General features: G+C 45.3%; 1 protein-coding gene and 1 pseudogene across 4 annotated transcripts in view; one reads left to right on the top strand and one right to left on the bottom strand.

Moving 5' to 3' along the window:
• Positions 1–25,237, bottom strand: part of SHROOM4 (shroom family member 4) — a 127,305-nt gene that overhangs the window by 49,616 nt on the left and 52,452 nt on the right. For 3 of the 4 annotated variants that reach the window (XR_004434728.1, XR_004434729.1, XM_033200959.1), the window contains exons 2-4: positions 12,979–13,113; positions 7,968–10,458; positions 2,405–2,466 (exon numbers count right to left, since the gene is read on the bottom strand). Coding sequence is in view for 2 of the 4 variants with exons in the window: in XM_033200959.1 (XP_033056850.1) it covers positions 2,405–2,466; positions 7,968–10,458; positions 12,979–13,113 (2,688 nt within the window). In the remaining 2 variants the exon portion in view is untranslated. Of the gene's footprint in view, positions 1–2,404; positions 2,467–7,967; positions 10,459–12,978; positions 13,114–18,315; positions 18,689–25,237 lie in introns of those variants that run through there. The other variant, XM_033200960.1, reaches the window with a different exon arrangement.
• On the top strand, positions 24,685–24,784 carry LOC117078619 (annotated as a pseudogene).

The following is a 25,237-nucleotide window of genomic DNA, read 5'->3' as shown; positions in this document are numbered from 1 at the left end:
TCTTCTATTTTTATTTTTATTTTTTTTGAGACAGAGTCTCGCTCTGTCGCCCGGGCTGGAGCGCAATGGCCAGATCTCAGCTCACTGCAAGCTCCGCCTCCTGGGTTTACACCATTCTCCTGCCTCAGCCTCCCGAGTAGCTGGGACTACAGGCGCCCGCCACCTCGCCCGGCTAGTTTTTTTTTTTTTTTTTTTTTTTTTTGTATTCTTTAGTAGAGACGGGAATTTCACCGTGTTAGCCAGGATGGTCTCGATCTCCTGACCTTGTGATTCGCCCATCTCGGCCTCCCAAAGTGCTGGGATTACAGGCTTGAGCCACACGCCCGGCCATTTCTTCTATTTTTAATTTCCTGTAATATTGTTTTCACAATAAACAAACTCCCCTCCCCCAAATATCACACATATTTATCTATCCCTTCTGCTCCATTTCTATCACACCTCTACCTCCCCAATCCAGGGCCACATTCTGTCATGCCCAGATCACCTTCTCTAATTGGTCTCTCTTCAACCCACTTAGGCTGCAAACACTGCAAAGTTGCCTAAAGGGCCACATTTATCATGTCACTTACCTGATAGTAACCTTTCATTGCTCCCATGTTTATGATCCTACCTAGGTTTACCTAGGCTGGTCTACCTAGGCTGGTCAAGGCCTGCCTAGGCTGGTCCAGTGCTTCACTACTCACCTTTCTTCTCTGCTGCTGCTGTTCTTTTTCCTCCTCATTACAGATAACATTTCCTGAGAGTTTATGGTGTCAGGTTTTGCTCTAAATGCTTTACATATATATTAATTCATTTAGTCCTCATAACAACAAACATTTGAGATAGATACTCTTATCCCATTTTACAAATAAGGGGGGAAGAGAAAGAGAGAGAGGGAGAGAGGCAGGCAGGTAGGCACTTGCCAAGGCCACATGGTTAGTGAACAGAAGAACCTGGCTTTGAACCCAGGCAGAAGTGACTCCAAGGCCAGAACTTACCTGGTGGGGATTATTCCTCCAACACACCCCGCTTAGTTTCCTCTATGGGCCTTTCCTCCTGCAGCTGCCAACCTTCAGCTGTTTTTACCCTCCAATGAACTTAAATAGTGTACAATAATAGTTACCACGTACTGCCCCTTACCAGGTGCCAGGTGCTTCTTAAGCCCTGTATTTGACAGGGTTTCATCTTCTGTCAACTTGTGTGAGAAAGAAAAAGCTGGGCTTAATTCATAGCTTATCCCTTTACTAGCTGTGAGACCTTGAGTAGATTCCTTAGGCTCTCTGACTGTGATCCTTTATCTGAGTTGGCAATTCTCAAACTGGATCCCAGGACCAGCTGCATCAGCATCACCCAGATGCTCTTAGAACCTATTAGAGTTACAGGTTTTGAGCTCCACTCCCCCCTTACTGAATCACTCTCAGGGCGCAGGTGGGTCCAACTGTTTATCTGTGTTTCAATTGCACACTCAAGTTTGAGACCCACCGCCCCAGTTATAATCATACCTACCTGACAGAGTTGTCGGGAAGATAAAGCATAACATAGTACGTATAACTCGGCTTGCAGCACATAGGTTGTTTGGCAAGTGGTAATTTATTATTACTGCCATTTAGCTTTGTATGGGTCAGTCTTCCCTGCTCAAGCTGTGGGCAGGCACTGTGCTTCCTGCTGCTCTTTTGCTCGTATTTCTCACCTTGCCCAGAAAAAGGCAGGACCTATACTAGGTTTTCAATAAAGTCCTCTTATTTCACTGACGAATCAGTGAAAGAACCATTTCAGAGAAACACTGTAATGTAGTATAGTGTCCCTGAAGCTAGACCACCTGGGTCTAGTCAACTGATTAGCTGTGGGACTTTAGGCAAATGAATGTATCTCTGTGTGTCTCAATTTCTTCTCTCTGTCAAACGGAAAGACTAATTATTACCAACTCCATAAGGTCATAGTGACAAATACATACTTGTAAAATGATTTGAATGGGGTCTAGAATAGAGCACTATGTTCAAGAAACGTTAGTTAGCATTATTACTTTTGTGTCATTTCACCCATTTAACGGTGGAGGAGGTTCCATTTCTTCATTTGGCAAGCAAATGACAAATACCTCTTGAGCAACTTCTCTGTATCAGGCACTGCGCTGGGTACAGAGAATAAAGCTATGACCAAGGTATGGTGTCCTCTCTCAAGGGTCTCAGTCTAATAGAGGAAACTTGCACATTCCAAAATGTCCTAGCAATCAGTTTGGTCTGTACCCACCTATCTAGGAGTGCAGGGGCCGGGGGGGACAGGCTGAATTATATCTATGGCATCAAGCCCTTAGTCTAGATACCAGGCCAGTTTCCTCAAAGGAAACTAAGCAAACCAAAGACCTTAGCAATTTCTATAGAAGCTCCAGAGGCACCAACTCACCCCAACTCCCTGAGCGCTCACTTACCTCCCTGACTGGCTGGTCTTCCTGTTTCCTGTTATTGGATTCCACTTGTCCCCAGGAAATTCCTGTAAAGCAAAATCCTGATAAGTGAGAAAGCTTTGAGCAGCCAGGTATCTAGATGACCTAAAAAATGTGAAGAGGTCAGGAGCCGGTGTCTGGCCTAGCCCCCCTCAGCTTGTTCCCTCTACTCTGCTATGCAGGCTGATAAACGTGTACCTGGAGTGGCTGCCTTTCTGTCGGGAGGCTTGCTAAACTGCTGCAGGTATGCAGAGACTAAGGGAGCACTTAGTGACCTGGACACCGTGGTCTAGAAATGCTGTTTCCCTCTTTCTCCACTCCCCTCCCAAACCACATTAAAAACCAGTTTAGTATGTTTGCTGTTTGCCCTGGCTCTTGCCTGCATGGAGGGATGGAGGTCTTTTTGTTTGTTCTGCTGGGTGAACCTGCTCATTCCTCCTGCCTCTTCCAACATAGAAAGCATCTTCTTGGAAGCCCTGGTACTTGAGGGGGCTTTGAGGGCAGAAGCTCCTGCTGCAGCAACCCTCTTCCCAGGTGAGGCAGAGGGATAGCAGGTATGCCGGCACGCCTCCAACTGCAGTGGCTCCTCCTTCTCTGCCCACATCTGCTGGCAGGGGATGAGGTGGGCCCATCTCTGGGGAATATGAGTGTAGGGTGCCACAGTCCCTACATTACAAGAGTAGACTCTCTACCCTGGGCATTTTTTCCTTAAGGGCCATGTCCAAGCAACTCTTTTTTTTTCTAGACCAAGCCATATGTGCCATTTGTAAAACTGTCCCTGCCTTCCTGTTTTAGCTCCAAACTGAATGCAAATTAGCCTTTCAGATTCTCTCTGACTTTGTATCCAACACTCCGTACCTAGAGACTCAGAGTTTAGCTCAATGGGAATGCACAGTTTTTCCTAAAATTCACTGATCTTCCAAATTCTCTCTTTCTCCAATGCTATTATTATTAGCCCCATTCAAAATTTTATTACCTTTGCCTCAGTAGGTCTCCCTACTGGAAGTAAGACACCTGGTGAAGCAGAATAAACAGATCCTTGGTGCAGTCATACTGGCTAAGACACTTAATAGTGGTGTTATTTGAGGTTATTCATATTACCTCCCTGAACCTCACCTCAGTTTCCCATCTGGTGACCAGTAGTGATGATAAATAAGATATGCAGACAGAACTCCTAGCACATTGCTTGGCACATAAGAGGCTCTGGATGTTAGCAGCAATGGAAAAGTTGGGGTTTATTTCTTCAGCATTTAAAGGACCAGAGCAGTCCCTGCCTATATCTGGCATGTCAGAACAGCTCTAAGCACTTGTACTTTAGACTCTGCCTCGATGCCCTTGTGAGATGTTCCTGCCTGCAAAGACACCATTACTTGTTCAACCACAGTGGGGGCCAGGATTTCCTGTCCATGCCCTGTCTAGCCCTGTGGACATGCTCAGTAAACAGCAGTGGCCAAACCAAACAAAGTTCTGTACCAACTCCCAACCACATTCCGAGGTCCACAGTATCACTCTACTTTTTTTTCCTAGGCCACATAAGTTCCTGATATATTGCTTGCATCCTTTGAACCAAATAGGCAGTTATCCCCATGGCTTGCTGCAAATGGAGATTGCGATGGGAACTTGCTGCCCCAGTGGAATTGATACTGCTAGAGGGCACCCTGCCACACTAGACAGGGCCTGGGCTTTTCAGTCAGCTTATGGAGAGGCAGTGTAGCACAATCAGGAGCTTGGCCTCCGGAGCTTGATAGCATGGATTCAAATTGCACACCTGCCTTCCACTTGTAGCCTCAGGCAAGCCACTCAACTTCTCTTTACCTCAGTTTCCCCAACTATATCATAGTATAATCACGATAATAATATTGCTTGAGAACTCAATGACTTGATACATGTAAAGCACCTAGAATAGTATCCTGGTGCCCAGTAGACACTCAGATGCTAGTTACTGTCATGTTATTCAAATTCTGGCTGTGCCACTTGCTAGATGTGTGACCTCTCTGAGCCTTGGCTTTCTCAGCTTACTCAGTTGTAAAGTGGGAGATCCTATTATAACTTATCTCATACAATTGGTAGGTGAAATAATTTGATGATGAATGCAAAACAAGCTGGCATGAAGTATGAAGGATGTGAGTGCATGCTGATTTCAGTATTCACAGCACTGAACAGGAGCCAGTTAGCTCAACAACCTCATCCAGGGGCATTAGGAGCAGGATCTCAGCCCTACTTCAGATAGCTACCACCACAAGTACCTTAGTCATCAGAGCTAGAGCATCTTAACCCATGCTGCAAGTTTTTCTCATTTCTTGAGGGGTGGAGTGGGAGTGGAAGGTTCAGATGACAGGGGCAGAAATGGGCATGTGGTGTCTCCTAGGCAGCCATCCACATGTCTGAATGCCTAGTTTCTAAGCAGACCTGCTTAGCTGGTCTAACAAGCATTAGGAACCCAGGGTATCCCTCCCTCAGAGTACAAAAAATAGAGGCATGGTATAGGCACAGCCTCACCTGCATGCATTACTGCTGCCAATTGCTGCAACCTGCAAATCGTACCTCCTTTTCTTATAGAGTTGCTGGTCCTGGGCTGACATCACTGCAGCCGTCATCTCTTCACTTCTCCCACCCCACTCACCCCCAATCTCAGCCCACTTTTTCTACTGTCTATCTGTGAGTCCTTCTTCCAGCAAAAGTCTCTCAAGCTAAGCCAAAATGTCCCTTTAAGAGATGATAACTCACTTATAAGATGATTACAATCTGGCAGTCACTGCTGTGAGTCTTACACGTGTTATATCACTTAATCCCCAGAACCAGCTTATGAAGTAGGTGTTGTTACTACCCCCATGCTTTTAGATGGGAAGCTTAGGCATTGTAAGTTCGGGGGAAGAAATTCAAAACCAGGCATTCTGGTTCCAGCTTTGGTGCCCTTAAAACCATTATTTTATATTTCCTCTCCTCTCTTTTTCAACATTATGAATATATTCAGACATACAAAAATGTTGAAAGAAGTTCACAGTGATCACCCATATACCCAGCACCTACATTCTACAATTAACATTTTGATATATTTGCCTTATCATATATCTATTTGCCCCTCTCTCCATCTACCAATCCATCTTAAATTCTTGGTGCATTTTAAAGTAAGTTGAAAACAACTATATCCCCATAAATTTTAAAATGTAAATGAAATGGACAAATTTCTTGAAAGACACAAACTACTAAAGCTTACTCAAGAAGAAATAGATGACCTAAATGTCCCCATATCTAATAAAGAAATTGAATTTGTAGTTAAAAAGCTTTCTACCAAAAACCTCCAGGCCCAGATGGCTTCAATGATGAATTCAAGCAAACCTTTAAGGAAGACATTTTTATACAAACTCCTCCTGAATAAAAGAGAAGGGAATACATCCCAGCTCATTTTTAAGGCTAGCATTACCTTGATACAAATAAAAAAAAAACAAAAAAACAGAAAAAGATGTTATAATAAAACCATAGACTAAAATCCTTGATAAACGTAAAGGCAAAATCCTCAACAAAATATTAGCAAATCTAGTAACATATAAAAGGATAACACATCATGACCAAGTGGGATTTATCCTGGCAATGCTAGGCTTCTATTTATTTTAAAAATCAATCAATGTCATTCACCATATCAGTAGACTAAAAGAGAAAAACTATATGATCATCTCAACAGATACAGAAAAAGCATTTGAAAAAAATACAACATCCACTTCTGATGAAAACGCTCAGCAAATTAAGAATAAAAGAGATGCTCCTCAATTAAAGGGCACCTACACAAAAATCCTATAGCTAACATCAAACTTTATAGTGAAAGATTAAGAAAAAAGCAACAATGTCCACTCTTACCATTTCCTCCAAACATTGTATTGAAGGTGAAACAGTGCAATAAAGCTCTTCTCTCTTCCAGAAAAGGGCATGTACAGGAGAAAGGAAGATACAAAATTCTTTTCGCAGATGGCATGATTGTGTATGTAGAAAATGTTTTATAATCCACCAAAAAGCTATTAGAACTAATAAGTGAGTTTGGCAAGGTTGCAGGATACAATGTCAATATACAAAATTCAATTATATTTCTATACAGTGGTAATCAAGAATTTCAACTTGACATTAAGAAAATAATACTCTTTATCATGTCATCTAAAAACATAAAATCTGAGGGACAAATATCCTGGTGGTTGAGTGGCTAGGATTCGGCGCTTTAAAAAATCTCAGGGTCAAATATAACAAAATATGTACAAGATTGTATGCTGAAAACATAAAATAAGTTGAATACAGCAGTATACTTCAAAAACACCTCAGCATACATATTAAATAAAGTTTGATATTTGTTTACAACATTTTTAGGCAAAATTTACTTCCAGTGAAATGCACAAATACTAAGTGCATTGGCTGCCTAGGAGCCTTGCTATACATTTGTTGAGTTCTGACAGGTACATATGTTTAACTCAAACTCTTACCAAGATACAGAACATTGTCACCAACCCACAAGTTCCCTCATGCCCTTTTCCAGTCAATCTTTGCACCACCTTCCATTGGCAAGCAGTGTTTGGATTTTTTTCCCCCCATAGAATAGCTGTTTTAGAATTTCATGTAAAAGGAATTGTAGAGTTCATAGTCTTTTGTGTAAGGCTCTTTTCACTCTTGAAGTTCCTTTTAACCAAGGATATATACTGAGCAAATTCAGATACTAAGTCATTTCAAAAGTGTGTATGCAACAGCTGAACACAGGAATTAACTTCTGGTTTGAATGCACTGGCCAAAAGATGGCATCAGCGATGCCATGGGGAAGTAATTTGGCAGTGAGTGGGCAAGGACCTAGGGAGTCCTCCCAGAAGTAGCCTGGGGGATGGTGGTGGCTTGTGTTATGGTGATGGGTCATAACCGGGATATCAGAGCAGCCAGTTTAGACCTGGGTCTCCAACAGAGACAGGATGGAGAAAGGGGAAAGGATTTGTCTTTTTAAAAACCCAACTAGTCAGATCTCTGAAAGCAAAGCCTGGGGCTATTTGCAAATTTTGCATCTCTAAATACTTCTGAAGCAGAAAATGGGAGGCAATAAGTGATATTTGTATCATGCACTGGGCCTAGAACTCCATAAACAGAATCTCATTTGACTCTCACAACTGATCCATGAGGCAGCCATGGTATTCCTCCATTTTAGAGATGAGGTAGTGAGATTCTTCTTAATACTGGCTATTTTATGAGGGAAAATTATTTTTTCCCTTTAGAATCACATACTTCAAATTTGTGTGGTGAATGACTTGCTTTGGGTCACTCAGATATCAATTTTATAGTCAGGATATAAATCTCGGGTGTGTCCATTTTATGAAGCAAAAGTTATTTTATCTAACTCTAAAGATGAGACAACTGGAATTTTGGTGGCTGAGTATCTTGTTCATGGTTATTAAGCTAACAACTACTGGAGCCAGTGCTGTACAGTTTCAAGGAATTATAATTGTTATATTTTTAAATGATTTATCTAGCTTTCTCCTCTCAAAGAGAATAATGAAAGTTACCCACCCAAGAACCAAGTCCTCACCTGCACTGTCGGCTTCCTGGGTTTCCAAGTGTTGCCAGGTGCCAAGGTGCTGTCCTCGAGGGTACTGTGCTGAGGATTATGATAGCAAACTGAACACCGAATGCATTGGTGGTGGTGGCACCGGCAGTTGTAGCAATTTGGCATCATATTTCTCTTTAGCAAGGCAGGGCAGATTTCCCCAGAACAATAAATGCAAGGATCATGGACTAGAGCTCCCTGAACACTGCAGGAGTAAGAGCAGGTCCTGTGGTAATCAAAATCACCACAGTGTAGTGGCTTACAACACATGGAATTTTCTAGACCTCTGCTTGCAAAACATTCTGAGTAAGTGGGAGTTTCTGACTGAAGGGGTGACATGGAATGATATGATTGGTCTGTGGCATGATATGGTTGGTCTGCGGAATGATATGATTGGTCCACGGCATGGTGCCTCAATTCCCTATAGCTGGAGCTCACTGGCTGGAAGTTTTGGTCTATAGGTTTTGGTCTCTGGGTAAAAGTCTTGTTGCTATGAGTGGTTAAACCTGGCAAATGAGATGTAGATAAGGATTTGCTACTCTCTTCAAAGAACTTTCTTCTGTCTGCGAAAGGCAAGAGGATGGCATCCTCCCCAGCTTGAGCAGTAGAAGCTTTCAATTCCTTGTTGTCACCTGGGTTGGAAGGGCCTTCCATGGCTACTGCCACAAGTGGCTGTGAATTATGCTCTCGAGACCATCTCCAATGACCTCCATGGACTCCACAGTGAGCATGTGCTTTCTCAGGGTCTGAGGAGGATGGGTCGGGTGCTTTCCACCAGGTGTTCAGGCCCAAAGAGGACTGACCAAGCCTCTGGCCAGGGCTTATTCGTCCCTCTAAGCCTGTCCTAGATTCATGGCTCTCAGGGGCTTGGCTGAGGCACTCAGAAGACCTAGCTCTGAGCATCATGCTTTTGTTGAAGAGCTTGTCTCTGGGGCTAGGAGGTTTTTTACATGAAGATAGAAGAGATGTGTTAGAGGCAGTGAGTGGAGGAGTTTCTGGGGGCTCCTGGGTCTCTTCCACTGGCTCCTTAGTGTCACACAGCTGTGACAAGGGACCCTTGCTTTTCTGGAGCTGGGCCTTCCTCCTCTGAATTTCATTACGCAGATTGGTAGCAAAACGCTCACTCTTCCGCCGGTTTTGGATTGAGCGGCCCCGGGTCCCTCCACTTCGCCTACCACCCATCCGGCTGCACTCCTTGTGCTCACTGTCCCCTTCTTCACCTGCCTCTGTGCCACCAGCTACTTTAGTGGTTGAAGAACAGTCCCTGGCTTTTTGAACAAGGGAGCCAGAGGCAGAGGGTTGCTGGTTGGCCAATTCACTGCCTGCTCTGCTTGTTCTATTTGGGTCCAGTAAACCTTTTTCTGAGGGGTGTCCATCAGCCTCTCCATGTGGGGGACTGCTTTGGCTCTGGTGTCCCAAAACCAAAGACCTGTCATCCAGTTGTCGGGTCTTTCTTTCTTTGCTGGACTGGTCATGGGTTCCTCCTGCAGGGGGACATGGACTTTTCTTCCCTTTGTGGCTGCTGTGCAAAGGGGACAGAGTCCACTGGTGCCCATCCTGTCCGGGTGGGAGCTCCATCCCTTTGCTGCCCCTGGTATCAAGGTGCACGTGCTGCAGGTGGGATGCCAGCAGCTGTTCAGGGGCACTATGGCGATGCCCTGTGGGTCCTATGAGATGTGGAGGTCTGCCAAAAGAAGCCTTAGCTAGCTCTGCGGAAGCCTCATTGAGTGGGTTGGAATATGTGCTGGAAGCTTTGTCACAGGCTTTTGGGGATCCAACAGCTTTGGTTGAGGCCTGCATCAGTAGATGCTCAGAGCCCTGTTGGCTGGATTCAGGAGACTGACTGAACTCACAGTTCTGATGGCCCTCACTTGTCACTTGGTCATGCCCACTGAGGCAACAGAACCTATTAGGGTTCCTTGCGGGTAGCACAGTCTCTAAGCTCAGTTTCTCCTTCTGTGGCAAGGGGACCACAGGCTCAGATGCCCTGCGCTGCTCTCCATTGAGAAGTTGGGCTCTGGAGGCCTGAAGGCTGTCCCGCCTCACTGGAGGTTGTGGTGGGCCCCTGACCGCCTTGGCAGGCCCTGACTGGTGTCCCTCCTGTGGACGGGATGACATCTGAGAGCTGGGGGTCAGGTGGCCCCCACTGGTGCGCCGACTACCTCCTGAGGTCTCAGCCACATTAGGCCGGCCACTGGGGGCCTTAGTTGGCCCTGGGCCTTGCATGATGCAGTCTGTAGAGGCTGCCTCCTCTGGCCTGAGGGAAAGGGCACAGTCAGAAGCATTTGAGCTGGCCGAGAAGGAGCTGTAGGCAGAGTCACGCTGGTTAGGGTACATGTTCTGGTCAATAGGCAACAGATGGCTCTCATAGGTGGCTTGGCCTGGTTGCTCCAGGCTCTCCATGCTGCCAATGGAGCTGCTTTTCTCGGTGCTGCAATGCCGGGAGAGTGGACACCACTGCACACACACGTCACTGTAAGACACAGGGTATACTGGTTAGTTAGCGAAGTCACCAGATCACTTTCCCTTCATGGCCAGCCCTATCCTAGAAGAGGGCAGGCCAGCCCAGAGGTACCCATGCCACAGATGAGAGGAGGGTAGGCCAAAAAAAGGGAAGAAAGGGAAACAGGGAAGAAGATGGACATTGGGGTGCCTCAGGGGCTTAGTAAAATGGGACACAAGATGATATATGGAAAAAAGATGGGCAAACACCCCAAAGACTAAAATGGGAGAACTCTATGGGGGTTATCCTCTATTTCCCTGACATTAGCAAGTCTGAAATTGCTTCTAGGCTGTTCCTGTCCCTAGGGAGTCAGCATGTGGCTTCCTGCCAAAAGAGACAATCACAGAATATCAGCATTCGAGAGGGGCCCTAAAGGGCTGATTCAATTGTAGCCAGACCATTTTGCAAATAAATCAGCGATTCTCAAACTTGAGCATGTGCATCAGAATCACATGGAGGGCTTGTTAAAACACGGGTCACTTGTCCTCATCCTAGAGCTTTAGGTCTCGGTGAATCCTGAGAATTTGTACTTCCAACAACTTCCCAGGTGCTGCTGGTGCCGCTTGCTCATCCAGCAATCACACTTTTGAGAACCACTGGTGTAAAGCAAGCCCAGCAAAGGGAAGTGATTTTGAGGTAGTGATTTACTCAAGAACACCCAGCTCTAACTACTGGCACAGACAGGGCTGTAATTCAGGTGTTCCCCTATTCTTTTCTTGATAATAGCAATCCTGACTATTTACTGAGGACCTACAATGTGCCGGACACTTTACAAGGTTTCATTTCAAGCTGAAGAAGACAGATCTTTTTTTTTTTTCTTTTCCAACCTTTATTTTAGATTCCGGGGGTACACGTACAGGTTTGTTACAAAGGTATATCACATGATGCTGAGGTGTGGAGCACAATTGAACTCATCACCTGGGAAGTGAGCAGAGTATCCAATAGGTAGTTTTTCCGACCCTTGTCCCACTTCCTTTCTCCCAGCTTTTGTATTCCCCAGTGTCTATTGTTCCCATCTTTATGGGACAGATTATTATCTACACTTTACAATGGAAGAAACTTAAGCTTAGAGAGGTAAAGTAAACTGACAAACACTAAGCTGCTAAAGAAGCACAGCTGGAATTTGAATCAGGCCTGAGTCCAGTGTCTTAGCACTACTGCCATATGGCCTTTTAAATAGGAATAATAGTAATAGCTATATCAGAGGGTTGATGTGTAGATGAAAGCAGATAGTAAATGTAAAGTCCTTACCACAGCCCAGGTACCTACCAAGGGTTCAATACATAGCAGCTGCTACTCTCTTGATTATTAGCTTTTGTCATCAGGATCCTCTCTAATACTAGTATTGATACTATAGGGACCTCTGCCCACCCACGCCTCCCCAAACTCCCACAGCAAAGCCAAACCTGGAAGACCAAGGGAAGGGCTAGGATCAGATGCAATCTTCAATTTTAAGTACCATTTCCCACACACAAAGCCAAACTGAGCCAAGTCATGCCAGTAACTCCCTTTGACTAGAACCCCAGAGGTTGCAGGCTGCTCTCAGAAAGGCCATAGTCTAGAAAGCCAGAGTTGAACTGTGGCAGCAGCCCATGAGACCCTCAGGTCAGCTTCTGCTCATTCTTGCTCCCTGCCTTGCCCCTTAGCCAGTCGGCTCACTTGTTCTCTGGGCAAGGAATCCATCAATTTCTTGTTGGCAAGGGAACCTGCTACCCACTCCACCACTATTCTTGCTGAAAGAAACAAAAACAAAAACAAATCCTCACTCAAACAGGAGCCAAGCTCAAGAATGTCAAAGTGTGTTTCTGCATATTCTTCCACAACAAAACTGCCTCTGCCCTGAGCCCTTGGTTTCCAAATAAAGTCACCAAATCGGGGTAAACTCAACCCTTAGTTTCTCTGAACCTCCAACAGAAATCTCTTCTTGGAAGGAAGCTCTTGTGGAAGGGAAAAGGCAGTGAAGGGCAGCACCTTTGCTGGCTCTCAGCCTAAAGAAAACGTTGTCTGCCTCTTGGGCAACTGTTTCAACAATGGTTATTCAGGGAGGTCCCTATTTTGAAGACTTTGGCTATGTGACAGAGGTAATAAAGACCAGATAAGGGCACCAGTGAGTCGCCATTGATAGAGAAGCAGGCCAGAACTGAGCCCTGGGGTCCTCCTACACTAAGAGACAGGAGAATGAAAGGAATTAGGAAAAGAGATATGGAGAAAGAACAGCTAGTGAATTAGGATGAAAAGCAGGACAGTGTGGTGTCTTGTAAGCCCAGTGAGCTATTTCAAGGAAATGTTGTCCAGAAGGAAAGGGACTAGCCCAAAATCACAGCGAGTTAGCAAGAGACTGAGACTTGAACTCAGGTACTCTGGACTCCCACTTGTTTTTCCGTTATAGTACTTGAGGCTCTAACATCCAACAGGGACTATAGCAGAGGAGGGGTAGTGTCCAAGTTGTCTACCCTCCAGCCTGTCTTGAGGGGAGGGCTCTAGACTCACCTTGTGTTGCAGCCAGAATGCCAGGACAAGCTGAAGGCTTCGGAAGGGAAATGCATGGTGGTGGCTGCTTCAGGGCATCCCTCCAGCAGCTTGGCCACATGCCATGAGTGCGGCCTACTGACAGGGGCGTTCCTCCTACAGCAAGAAAGGGACAGGAAGTGGGCTTAAGGAACCAGAGCTGAAATCACTTCCCAGGCAGCTTCCGCCCCACCCCCTCTTTTCCTTCAGTAAAGTAGAACATCTTGCAAGGAACTGGTATGGGAATCTTAGTGGCCCTCCTGAGCTCCTACTTCTCAAATATTCTTCATTCTGGAGATGTGGAATGTCAGCTTAATAGGGCTGCTTGTTCACAAGAGTATCCTGAGCATGTATCACAGTGCTGGACACATAGTAGGTGTTCAATACATATTTGTTGAATAAATGAGTGCTGCTGCACATCCTCACTTCTCTTTGAGAAAGAAAACCAATCTGGTCAATCTTCCCATTTTTTCTCTGAGAAAGGAATGGGCAAGTGATTGAAAAGTTTGAACAGGTCAAAACTGGGTTGTCAATTCTCCAACTTTTAGCCATTCATTGAATAAGCATTTGTTGTATGTTTACTGTGTGTCCTCTATGGGTAACTCTGGGATTACAGAGATGAATCCAATACAGTCTTTGCCCTCAAGAGCTTACAGATTAATGGGAGAGACAGAGCTGGTTCAAACAAAGCATGGGATAGGCATTGACAGAGTGAAAGATAAGATGGGTACAGAGGTGAGACACCTGAGTTGGTAGGCAAAGTGGTGGCAGGAAGCCCCAACTCCTGTGAGGGAAGATAGAACAAAGTGGCGAATGGCACCATGTTAGGCTGACAGAGGAGACTGACTGTTCAGCAGGTCAGGAGTATATAAAGGGAAATAGGTCTAACGCCACGGCCCTGAATGCAGCCACAACTTTTGCACTGACTGCCACATACAGGACCCATCCCTGTCCCCTGGCATACTTTGCATGAGCAGTTGCCACCCTTGCAAGTGGGGAAGAGTACTGTGGTGGAGTACATGTGGGGCATGGATAATGCCAGGAGATAAAAAGGTGATTGGGATGTGAGGGCGATCTGGCTGCGACATCTGTCACCCCATTGATCGCCAGGGTTGATTCGGCTGATCTGGCTGGCTAGGCGGGTGTCCCCTTCCTCCCTCACCGCTCCATGTGCGTCCCTCCCGAAGCTGCGCGCTCGGTCGAAGAGGACGACCATCCCCGCTAGAGGAGGACCGGTCTTCGGTCAAGGGTATACGAGTAGCTGCGCTCCCCTGCTAGAACCTCCAAAAAGGTGATTGATGGGAGGGAGAATGACAGAAGGAGGGAGAGTAGAGAGAGAATGGAGAGAGATGGTGGAAGGGCCAGGCAAATGATAGAGATAAGAGGGAAAGATGACAGAGGGGAAAATAAATGACAGAAAAAGAGAAAACTCCGAGAAAGATGTAAAGAAATACATAGTAGAGAGAAATGGATGACAGAGAAAGAGATGAATGGCAGAGTAAAACATGATAAGTAAGTAGATGATAAGAAGTAAATAGATAAATTATTTTTCATCGATTTATTCATATTTACTGTGCCAGGGTCCAGACTAGGCACTGGTAGTATAGGGTTGAATAGGATAAGGGCCCCTGCCTTCAACAAGCTTGCTATATTGTGAGATAAAGCAGTTCTCTATCTCCCAGGAGCATTCATGGTCCCACTCAAACTGGAAGATTCCATCCTAGCTGGAAATTCCCTTCACCCCAGCAGAAGCACAGAAGATCTCAGTAGTACAAGGCTCTATAGGGCTAAGGCCTAAAAGGATAGTCCTCAGAAGAATGGTCTTGCTGGGGAAAACAAGGATTGAGTGGTAATAGGCCAGACATAGACCAAGAAGTATAGGAGGAAGGACAGGGGAAGCTGTTTGTCAAAGGCCAGGAAGCAGAGCCACAGGTCAGCAACAGTGGCTAAGACTTAAGCGGAGGAAAGCCAGGTGAAGCCCCTAGCTTTGTAATCACATTGTTCTACTATTGATTTCAGAGTGCCCAGAGGGGAGGCTGAAGGCACAAAGAGACCTTGGGGGCTATGCTTGCTCTGGAGTCCTACACACAAAGCCACACTGTCAGGAAATCTCTCCAGCTGCTCCTACGTTATCTGGTCAACAACTATTTATCAAGCATCTACCAGTAGTAGTACTATGTACCATGGGTATCCACTATGTCCTACGTTTTTAGGCACTGAGGATATAGTGGAAAACAGGGTATCTTTCATATTTCAAGCCTTTTTCCATATTTAGGATTCTTGAGTTCTGAGTTTAAAGTGCGGGCAGTCAGCCTTGGTGCCACCTTCTCCCTAACCATCCAATCCCACACTGAGTTCCATTGAGTCTTTTGTCATGATGTTTCTCTGGCTCTGGTTTGCTCTCTCTCTCTCTCTCTCTCTCTCTCTCTCTCTCTCCCTACTCCCCCTCCCCGCCCCCCGCGTCCATTTTCACTGTGGCCATTAGACAGAACCACAGCTCTTCTCCCAGAACCCACCACCAGCAGCTCCTGTTCTAGTCCAGGCCCTTTATGCCCCAAATACTGCAGGAGTCTGCCAGCCTATCTCCCTTGTTCTACCTCCAGTCACCACTTTTAGGTCATATCATGTTAAACGCCAACTGAATTGGAGTACTTTCCTATTCAAGAATCTTCACTGGCTCCCTATTTCTTACTCTATCCCACATCAAACGTAAACTAGATCAGAGTTTCAAAGTCTTCAATAAGATACCTTTACCCATCAGTTCAATCTCTCATGTCTCTGCTCCAATCACACTCTGCAACCAGCTCTGTCCCTTTCTGATTCTGTGCCTTTGCTGTTGATATTCCTGTCGATCTAACGCAGGCTCTGGAGCCAGACCACCTTTGTTTGAATCCCAGCTCTGCCACTCATTAGCTCTGTTGCTTTAGATGGTGACTTCACTTCTCAGAGCCCTAGTTTTCATGGTAGTAAAATGGGGACAATAGTACCAAATGGGGTCGTTGAAAGATCAAATGAGACAATGCAAGTGCTGTGAATCAGGCCTGGCAAGGCCTTGACCAATCATAGTTATGACTATGACTGTTCCCTCTGCCTGGAATGCCCCCTTTCCTTTTGTTAATCTAAATCCTACCTGTTCTTCAAGGTACTGCTCAAGTACCATCTCCTCCAGGAAGCTTGCTCTGGGTAATCTAGCCCTCACATTGGGTCCATAATAATATGATAGCTGATATTGCCCATCATGATTTCATGCGTGTCAGTCTCATCTCACTAACTATGCCAAGCCAGTAGGCAATGGGTTAAAAAATGAGTGAGACAGATGTAGGTTCAAATCCCCTCTGTCACTTTAGATGTGTGTATCTGTAAGTCGCTTAACCCATCTGAACTTTAGTTTTCTTATCTGAGAAAGGAAACAATTCCTATCTGGCTAGGTGACTGTGGGGATTAGAGATAGTATTCTCAAAGCATCTGGGACACAGCCTGATGCACAGCAAGTGGTCAGTAAATAGCAGCTACTATAATAACAGTTATTAGCTCAGACTTGTACTTTTTGACGGCTCAAGAGTACCCACACCTAGGGTACCATCCACTTGCCACACTGTGAAACATACCTTACAAAGACTCTTACTCTTTTTTTTTTTTTGACGAGTCTCATTCTGTCACCAAGCCTGGAGTGCAATGCCATGATCTCGGCTGACTGCAACCTCCATCTCCCTGGTTCAAGCAATTCTCCTGCCTCAGCCTCCTGAGTAGCTAGGATTACAGGCATGTGCCACCATGCCCGGCTAATTTTGTATTTTTAGTAGAGACGGGGTTTCACCAGGTTGGCCAGGTTTGTCTCGAACCCCTGACCTCACGTGATCCACCCACTTCAGCTTCCCAAAGTGCTGGGATTACAGGCATGAGCCGCCATGCCTGGTTGACCCCTTACTCTTCCTAGGGTTTCTCCAGGAGTAGGAAACAATCCCAAAGTAGACAGAAGCGGGAAGTGGGGGCTTTTGGGACACAGAGAAAACTAAAAGCTAGAAGAAGAAAAATCCAAACAGAGGGAGCTGGAGCCAGACCTACAGCCTTCTAACCTTAGTTTGGGACAGGAGAATAAACTGTCTATATGGTCTACTATTTGGCCTGTTATTAGTCCTGAATAGCCCTAGACTTGAACTCAGTGCACACTTGCATTCAAATTGTAGTTGTGTTGCCACGGGCAAGTCACTTCTATGAGTTGAAGATTTTTTATCTGCAAAATGGGGAAGATCACCATCTGTTTTCATGAGTTATGTTTTGGATTAAATGCAGTCCCATGTGTGAAATCAATCAGCATAGTGCCTGACATACTATATAAACTTAAAGAAAACACACAGCAAAGACCACTTATTGAACACTTAAGATGTGCCAGGCACTAAGCACTTCGCATGCATTAACTGATTTAATCATCTCTCGAACTTATGTGAAACAGTTATTATTATTGTTATTATTATTAAGACAGGGCCTCTCTGGCTCTGTTGCCCAGGGTGGAGTGCAATGGCACAATCATAGCTCACTGCAACCTCAAACTCCTGGGCATAAATTATCCTTCTGTCTCAGCCTCCTGAGTAGCTAGGACTACAGGCTACAGGTACATGCTGCTGTGTCTGGCTAATTTTTTTTGTATTTTTTGTAGAGATGGGGTTTTCACCATGTTGGCCAGGCTGGTCTTGAACTCCTGGACTCAAGCAATCTTCCTGCCTGAGCCTCCCAAAGTGCTGGGATTACAGGCATGAGCCACCATGTCCAGCGGGTAAAAGTTATTATTATCCCCACTTTACAAATGGAGAACAAGAGACGCATAAAGCTTAAGTAATTTGCCAAGAGCACATAGCTAATAACCAGCAGAACTGGGAATGAAACTCAGATCCTCCAGTTTTTTCTAGGAGACCACACGACCCCTCCTCTCCAAGGAAGAGTCTGTCTGAAAAAGCCTGTATTCCTGAGGTTCCCATAGCAATTCCCTCAAGAAGCACTCAGAAAAGGGAGGTCTCATTAGTCCTAGAGCTGAAACCATTCCTTCCATAGGCAGTGGAGAGGGAGAGGAGGAGAAACAAACAGAAAAGTAAGAAAATGCCTATGACCAACCATGCAACTCTAGGCCAAGATGTGAAGGCAATGACCCCAGTGCTTGCCCTTTCTCCTAAGGCTGGCTCAGGCACTATCAATAAGCACACACCTCATCCCATCCTTCATTACTCCAAAATGCTTTTCTAAGGAAGAAAAAGAAAGAAATATTGAAGGAAGAAAGCAAGAGGGGGAAGAGTGGCAGCAGCCATGGCTACTGGCTGTACCTACCATGAAAGTTGCCCAGGGTGGAGAGATGGCTTGGGAGAGAGCGGGGTATCCGGCTAGCTCAGACTCTCGTTGACAAACCCTCCAGCCAGCGTCCTCCCTTAGCTGGGACCCATCTGCCCTCCAGTTAAGACCTTCTGGGGCGAGGGACCATCAGCCCAAGATGCTGAGTGTGATCCAAGGGGCTCAGGCACAGTCAGGTTCCAGTTCTAAGAACAGGAAGGAGTAGTACTGAAGGCAAAGTATGACCATCAGCCTGGGTGGACCTAGATATGGCCACAGCCTTAGGGAACGAAAGCCAGTGTCAAGAGCTGGATAGGAGTGAAGACACTGCTCTAGGAACCAGCCACCCTGGTGGCAAAGGGAAGGATGAAAGGCACTTGCAGCAGCATAAACAGCCCCCCTGCTCCCTACTCCAACCTCCTCTGGGCCCTGGCCCACCCCCTTGGCAGCTCAGAGGCCAATAAGGAAGCTGGGCCCCCAGCCACTGCTAGAACTCAGGAAAGGAGCAAGGAAATGATGTTTGGGAAAGATAAAGCGGGTGTCTAAAAAGAATTTTTAAAAATACACGTAAGTGAGAGAGAAAAATACCCCAGACACATACACTTAAAAGAATTCCTGTGCTTCCTGGACTGAGTTGACCCCACCCAGCCATCTCTGCAGGTCCTCTGGGCCCCAGAAAAGTACAGATAAGCCAGGACCAGCAGCCTCCAGGTCCAGAGGAGTAGCACTCCAGCTGATTTTATATAGCTGGGGGCAAGTGACTGAGAGATTTTCCAAGGTGAAGGTCCTGGTGAGATACGAAGGCTCACAAACATTTTGGGATGTATTTACAGGGGTCTGCACTTCCTATGGGGACTTGAGCAGATCCAAAGAAAACCCAATTTCACACCAGAGACTTCAACTCTAGAAAAGGTGCCAATGCTGGAAATGTGGTGTTGGGGTTAGTATCTCTGTATCTGCCATGAATTCACTCTGACCTCTGGCGACTTACTCCCACTCTCCGGGCTTCTGTTTCCTCCCTGCAAAATAAAACACTGAATTCAATCGTCACAAATGACCCTTCCCGCTCTAGCATGCTATGATATAGTAGTCCTAGGCCCCAAGCTGAGGTTCCAAATGATGCCCTAAGTGATTAGCGTAGTAGCCAGAATCCAGAGCAGCCCTATGTGGATTTGTTGCACCCCCTAAGCCCAGGCTCCGACACCAGGATTTAATTTATCTTGGGGAATTAGAGCCAGGGTTTTCCTTTCATTAACACTCCTAATTCCCTACTCCAGTTTCCCTTGGCCTCTGGCCTCAATTCCAGTAATTTCTGACTCCTGAGAGGGCTTATGCAACTCCCTAGGACACGAAGTATGCTAGGGCCTTTCCTCTCTGGGGAAATCATGCCTGGAGGCCCCTTCCCCTTTCTTCCCTCTGTATCTCACAGGAGAGTCTGGGTTGACTTTTATCAACTATAATGGCCTCATTACAGTTGTTATGTACAACTTTACAGTTGTACAGTTTTATCAACTGTAATGGCCTCATTACAAAGGGGAAAGTTTGGGAGCTTTGAGGAGCATATGGATCTGGCTTACAGTCTCAGCTCTACCACTCACTAGTTGTTTGGCCTTGGGCATGTCACAGAACCTTGGTTTCCTCATCTATAAAACACGACTGGCATGTGACAGGCACTCAATAAATGCTGTTTTTAATATTACCCGTATGTAAAATAATAATGAGCAAGGTACCAGTAGCAATAAGAAAACTGATTTCTTCAATCCAAATGAAGATAAAAGAGAAAGGACTAGTCTAAGAAGGCTCAAACGCCAAACCCAGTACGCTCTGGAACAGCACGTCTCAAATTGTAGGGGACATACTAATCACCTGGAGATCTTGTTAAAATGCAGATTTTGATTCAGCGAGGCCCAGGTTCTGACTTTCTAAATAAGCTCCAGAGTGATACTGATGCTCCTGGTGTGATAACGACATTTTCAGTGGCAATATACCAGGGCATAATCTGGTCCAAAAAATGCGTCAGGTTAAAATCTCTTCTCATTTCATTCCTCAGGCCTGGGTGTCCAGCCTCCCTTGCTCTTCTGGTCACCAAATGTCTTTCTTCTTTTGCTCAGTGACCCAGCCCATGCAAACGCTTGCCTGAAGAAGTTTGCCAATCCCCACTTCCTAACAAAATAAAGAGCAACTGGTTTGTTATCAGTGTGACCCTACCAGTGGCCAGGTGAGGCTGAAGAAATTGTGACTAGAGGTGTAAGCATGTTCATGGGGCTGGCTGAGGTAGGGAGAAAGGGTGTGGAGATGAGAGTTGGGATGTCATCAGATGAGGAGTAGGCAAGTGGCACAGACAGTGTATACTCAAGAAATCCTTCGTTGAGGGAAGATGAGAGAGAAACTTGAGAGGTTCAGCCAGTTTGGGATTTGGGGAAGAGCTTGGGAGATGTGGTGGAGGGAAAAGGGCATACTCTCCCATTTAGCAGAGCTGAGTTCCAGACAACATGATCAAGTATGACCTCCTATGCTCAGGGGACGGTAAAGATGACTGCTTCTTTTCCAAGTACTCAAGAGATGTGAACTTGGCATGGAGGCATAGGAAGGTGGGCACATGCAGCAGAAAAGCCAGAAGCTGACTCCCAGGAGAAGCCTTATAAAGGCTCTTGTGAGAGGTGAGGGGTGGAGGTGGACCAATTCTGAAAGGAGTCAGTCTCCAGCTGCCCTAGTCAGCTGTCATCCCATATCTTCCGATAGCACCATCTGTCTTTGAGCCTGGCTCCCAGCAGACCCCTGAAGAGATACTTGGGAGAAGATGAGCAGAAAGAGAACCATGGCTCTGCTCTAACGTAAGGGGAAAAAGGAAAATGTGACCCCTGTTGCTTGTGGTTGTGCTCAACCTGAGGCCTGGACCATAGCAGAGTGTGGGTACTTTCCTCTTTTTAAAGTATTTGTATAAATAGAAGCACAAAATAACGTCCTTGATTAGCTCTGTTTATTTTCTGTGGCTCTTCCAGCCTCCCTCCAAACAGCACATTCCACCTGCCCCACACGAAGAAGCCCAAGCTCATTCTGGCAAGCTCAGCAGGAAGGGAAGCCCACAGACAAGCCGGGGGACAGAACAATGCATGGCTTGTTTATCTGACAGAAGAGGGGAAAAGCTGCCTGGTCGCCATGGAGGGACACAGAGCTCTGAAGGCCCACCCCCACCCACTGTTGGCTGGGGTCCTTGCAGCCTGGTAATCAGGAAACCCTTCCTTATTATAGACCCAACCAAGGGGGGAAGTGTGTGTGTGTGTGAGAGAGAGAGTGTGTGTGTGTGTGTGTGTGTGTGTGTGTAATTTGAAAGAGAACTTTCAGGACAATGGCTTTCTCATCAGTCTGGGAAAGCTATAATCTGGGTCATCTGAGAGATGAATACTTTCTGGAGAAGGGGTTTTTGGTACCCAGCTCTGCCTCACCGCCTCCCCTCCTCTCCCCCACTCCTTTGAATAGCCAGTTCAAGTTCTTCCATGTAAATCTGCTGGGTCCCCCTCCACACCCTCCACAGAATCCATCCCTGGCTAAAAAGAAACCCAGGGTAGGGAAAAAGAAAAGAAGGGAATGTTCGAGTGGAAATAAAGACTCCCCCCAAATTCTGTGGTGTGTGTCAGGGGTGCTCTTTGTCTTTCTGCATAGGGAGTGATAACTTCATCTGGCTAGGGCATTACATTTGACCCTCTGCTTCCATTTCTCCATTTTCACATTGAAATCTTTAAGACACAGGGGAACACCTCTTTTTCCAAAGAAGGTTGGCAGGAAGTAACCATACAGATGACTCGGGAAAGCTCTGCACATAGCAGCGGGTAGGAAAATGCTTAGTACTTTAGAAATGCAGTACTCAGGATTTTCTTTCGGAAAGGGTTGGAGAGAAATTTCTAGTCTTTATATATATAGTGTGGTAAAACATACCAATCACAGACTTGTTTAGCTGACGGAAGAGGGAAAACGCTGGTTAATCTTGTTAATGATCCTAAAGGCAAAGAGGTGGACAGTGAATATTTCGAAGCTTCTAGAAGCAAGGGAAGCAAGTCCAGAATCTGAATAATGAAAAGAGGCTTTTTCCCTCTCCCTTCTATGTACAAAAGTTAAGGGTGCAACACCAGAGGGCTAAGGGAGACTTCAGAGGAGCACACAGGGAAAACGGCATCAAGTTCACAATGCACCATCTGACTCAACAGATAGCCTTAAAGTTTTTGCCATGATGCCCAGTTTCCTAAACCAACACCCAAAGCGATAAAGAAGGTGGAGGATGTTTGTCCTCCAGCTCTGGTTTCTATCAGTAACATTTATAGCATCCCTTGGGAAAGAGGCTGCAGGAATAATACCAGTTTTCCTTTCTTCCTGCTTGAAGCCCATTATCTCTTTCAGTCCAAACTCACTGTTCAACCTACCACTTTTCAGAGGTCTGATGGAATCCATAAAGGTTTTCCCCAGAGTTAAGTCTCAAAGGCCTCAGAACTACTTCTGGCCACTCCCCAAGTCATCTCTACTACTAAAGACACGGAGCCCTAGGACAATAGCCAACAACAGTTAGGACCCCAATAGAAACAAGAACACCCAGTCACTCTGCTTTGATACAACTTGACAACCGGAGGAGCCAATACCCAGCAGGGCTAGAGCACAGTGAGCAAGGTGGACTGTAGTGGGAGATGATATTGGGGAGGTGCATAGGCCAGATCATGGAGTTTCCAAAGGCTGAAACAGTTTGAATTTTATTCTCAGTGAAATGGGAAATTGTTAGAGGTAGTTAAGCAGAAGACTAACACGACGTAAGTTTTTTAGAGGTTTGACTTGGCTGATGGATTTAGGGGAGTGGGTCAAGAGTAGAAGAGAGAACCATTTAAAGGGACTATTATAGGTAAGAGATAATGGTGGTTTGTTCTAGGAAAGTGGCAGTCGGGACAAGAACAAGAGATTTGATTAGAGGTATTTTGGAGAGGTAGGGCTGACAGTATTTGCTGATGGACTGAATATGGAGAATGAAGAAAAAAGAATGAGCTATGACACTCGAGTCACCTGGCATCTGTACCTTCTTAGCACAGTATTCCTTCCCGAAACTGAGTCATTAGTGGCTCTAAAAAGAAAATTGGCAGTCTTCACTATTGTTTTGTCCAGGCATTTACAGAGCTCCTCTATCTACATTTAAAGTGTTTGGAGAGGTACTAGGCAACATGCCAAAATGAAAAAGAAATAATCCCTGTGCTCAAGGAATTTAGTGTGGTAGAGGATGGACAAAAAATACCTAGAAAACCATTAAAAAGGATGGAATGTCAGAGTATCAGAAAGGAAATGCTAACAAAATGAGAGTCAAAAGAAGGAGAGAGCACTGCTGCTTGAATCAAGAACAGCATCACAGAACCTCTGAGCTGATTTTGGAAGAGTCAATGCGATCACCACTGAAGATGACTGGGAGAGAGGCCATGCCAGATTTGCATGAACAGAAGTGGGAAGCACAGGAATACCATGAAAGAAGAAAACACAGTTTTTATAGGGCACAGAGGAAGTGAAATTAGAATGATGCAAGAGCATGGTGGACCTTAAGAGTCAAGTTAGAGCCTTTACTTCACATAATCCAATAGGCAAGAGAGAGCCCTTGGAAGTTCCAGAGTAGGAGAGCAATATGGTACAAGCGGTATTATAGGAAAGTTATTATGGTAACCTTGTGTAGGATACATTATGTGGATAGATACTGGAAGCATAGAGAAGTGAGTAGGCTAACGGAATAAGCACAATAAAAGGTAAAATCAGAGCAATGGCAGTGGGGATGGAGCAGAAAGGAAGAATGTGACAGAGAATCAATAGGGTTGGACTACTAATTGCATAAGCAGAGAGAACAGATGGCTGTGAAGCACGTAGAAGGCTGATATCACTAATCTAAATAGCAAAGTCACAGGCTAGAACAAGCTTCAGGAAACATGAGTTTGATTTCAGATATTAGTTTGTTATGCTAGCAAATTCTGTAGGTAGGTGTGCCCAGCGAGCAGCTTAATGTGTGGACTGCAGTGGTAGAAAGAGGTTAGGGCATGGTATGGACATGTGGTCACTATCCAGAGAGGCTGTTGCAGTGGATGTGACTGTCCATGGCTAATGTATGCAAAGGAGACGGGGGATGATAGATCTCTGCAGGTCTACAGTTCAGGGAGAAGAGGAAGAAGGGCTGGTAATAGAGACAAAACAATGAAATGCCATTTTCAATGATATTGGCAATACTTTTTAAAGATAAGTGCTGACAAAGTTGTGGGGAAATAGATATGCATTGTTGGGTGGGAATGGAAATAGGTACACGCTTGCTAAAGGGAATTTTGGCATATGTTATCAGGAGACTTAAAATGCTCCTACTGTGCTTGCTTTGGCTGACATATACTAAAATGCAATGATACAGACATTAGCATGGTTCTTGCACAAGGATAATGTGCAAATTTGTGAAATGCTCCATATTTTTACTGCAAATTAGTGGTAATGGTTTCACAACCTTGTGAATATACTAAAACCCACTGAATGACACACTTCAAGTAGTAAATTTTATGGTATGTGAATTATATTTAAGAAATTTCATATCCTTTGATCCAGTTTTTCCACTCCTAGGATTTTATGCTAAGAAAGCCATTAAAGATGTACACACTGATTTACGTATTTGAAGTGTCTTCCACTGCAGGGTTATTCATAATGGTAAAATTTGGAATAGCCTAGCTGTCCACATTTAGCAAGAGTTAGAACATATTGAGTATTTACATGGAGGAATAATAGTTTGTCACTAAAAACCACGTTTTTGAAGACTACTTAATGATCCTGAAAAAGCTCACAATATAATGGTAAATTTAAAAATTGTATACAAACCTGAACATATTACAAGTCCAATTCAAGAAATACATATGCATATTATCCATATTCTTAC

This window comes from Trachypithecus francoisi, unplaced genomic scaffold (assembly GCF_009764315.1).
Source record: "Trachypithecus francoisi isolate TF-2019V2 unplaced genomic scaffold, Tfra_2.0 Lachesis_group6, whole genome shotgun sequence".
NCBI classification, from domain to species: Eukaryota; Metazoa; Chordata; class Mammalia; order Primates; family Cercopithecidae; genus Trachypithecus; species Trachypithecus francoisi.
The sequence above is the reverse complement of the archived record's forward strand: the minus strand, read 5'-3'. Positions and strand labels throughout refer to the sequence as shown.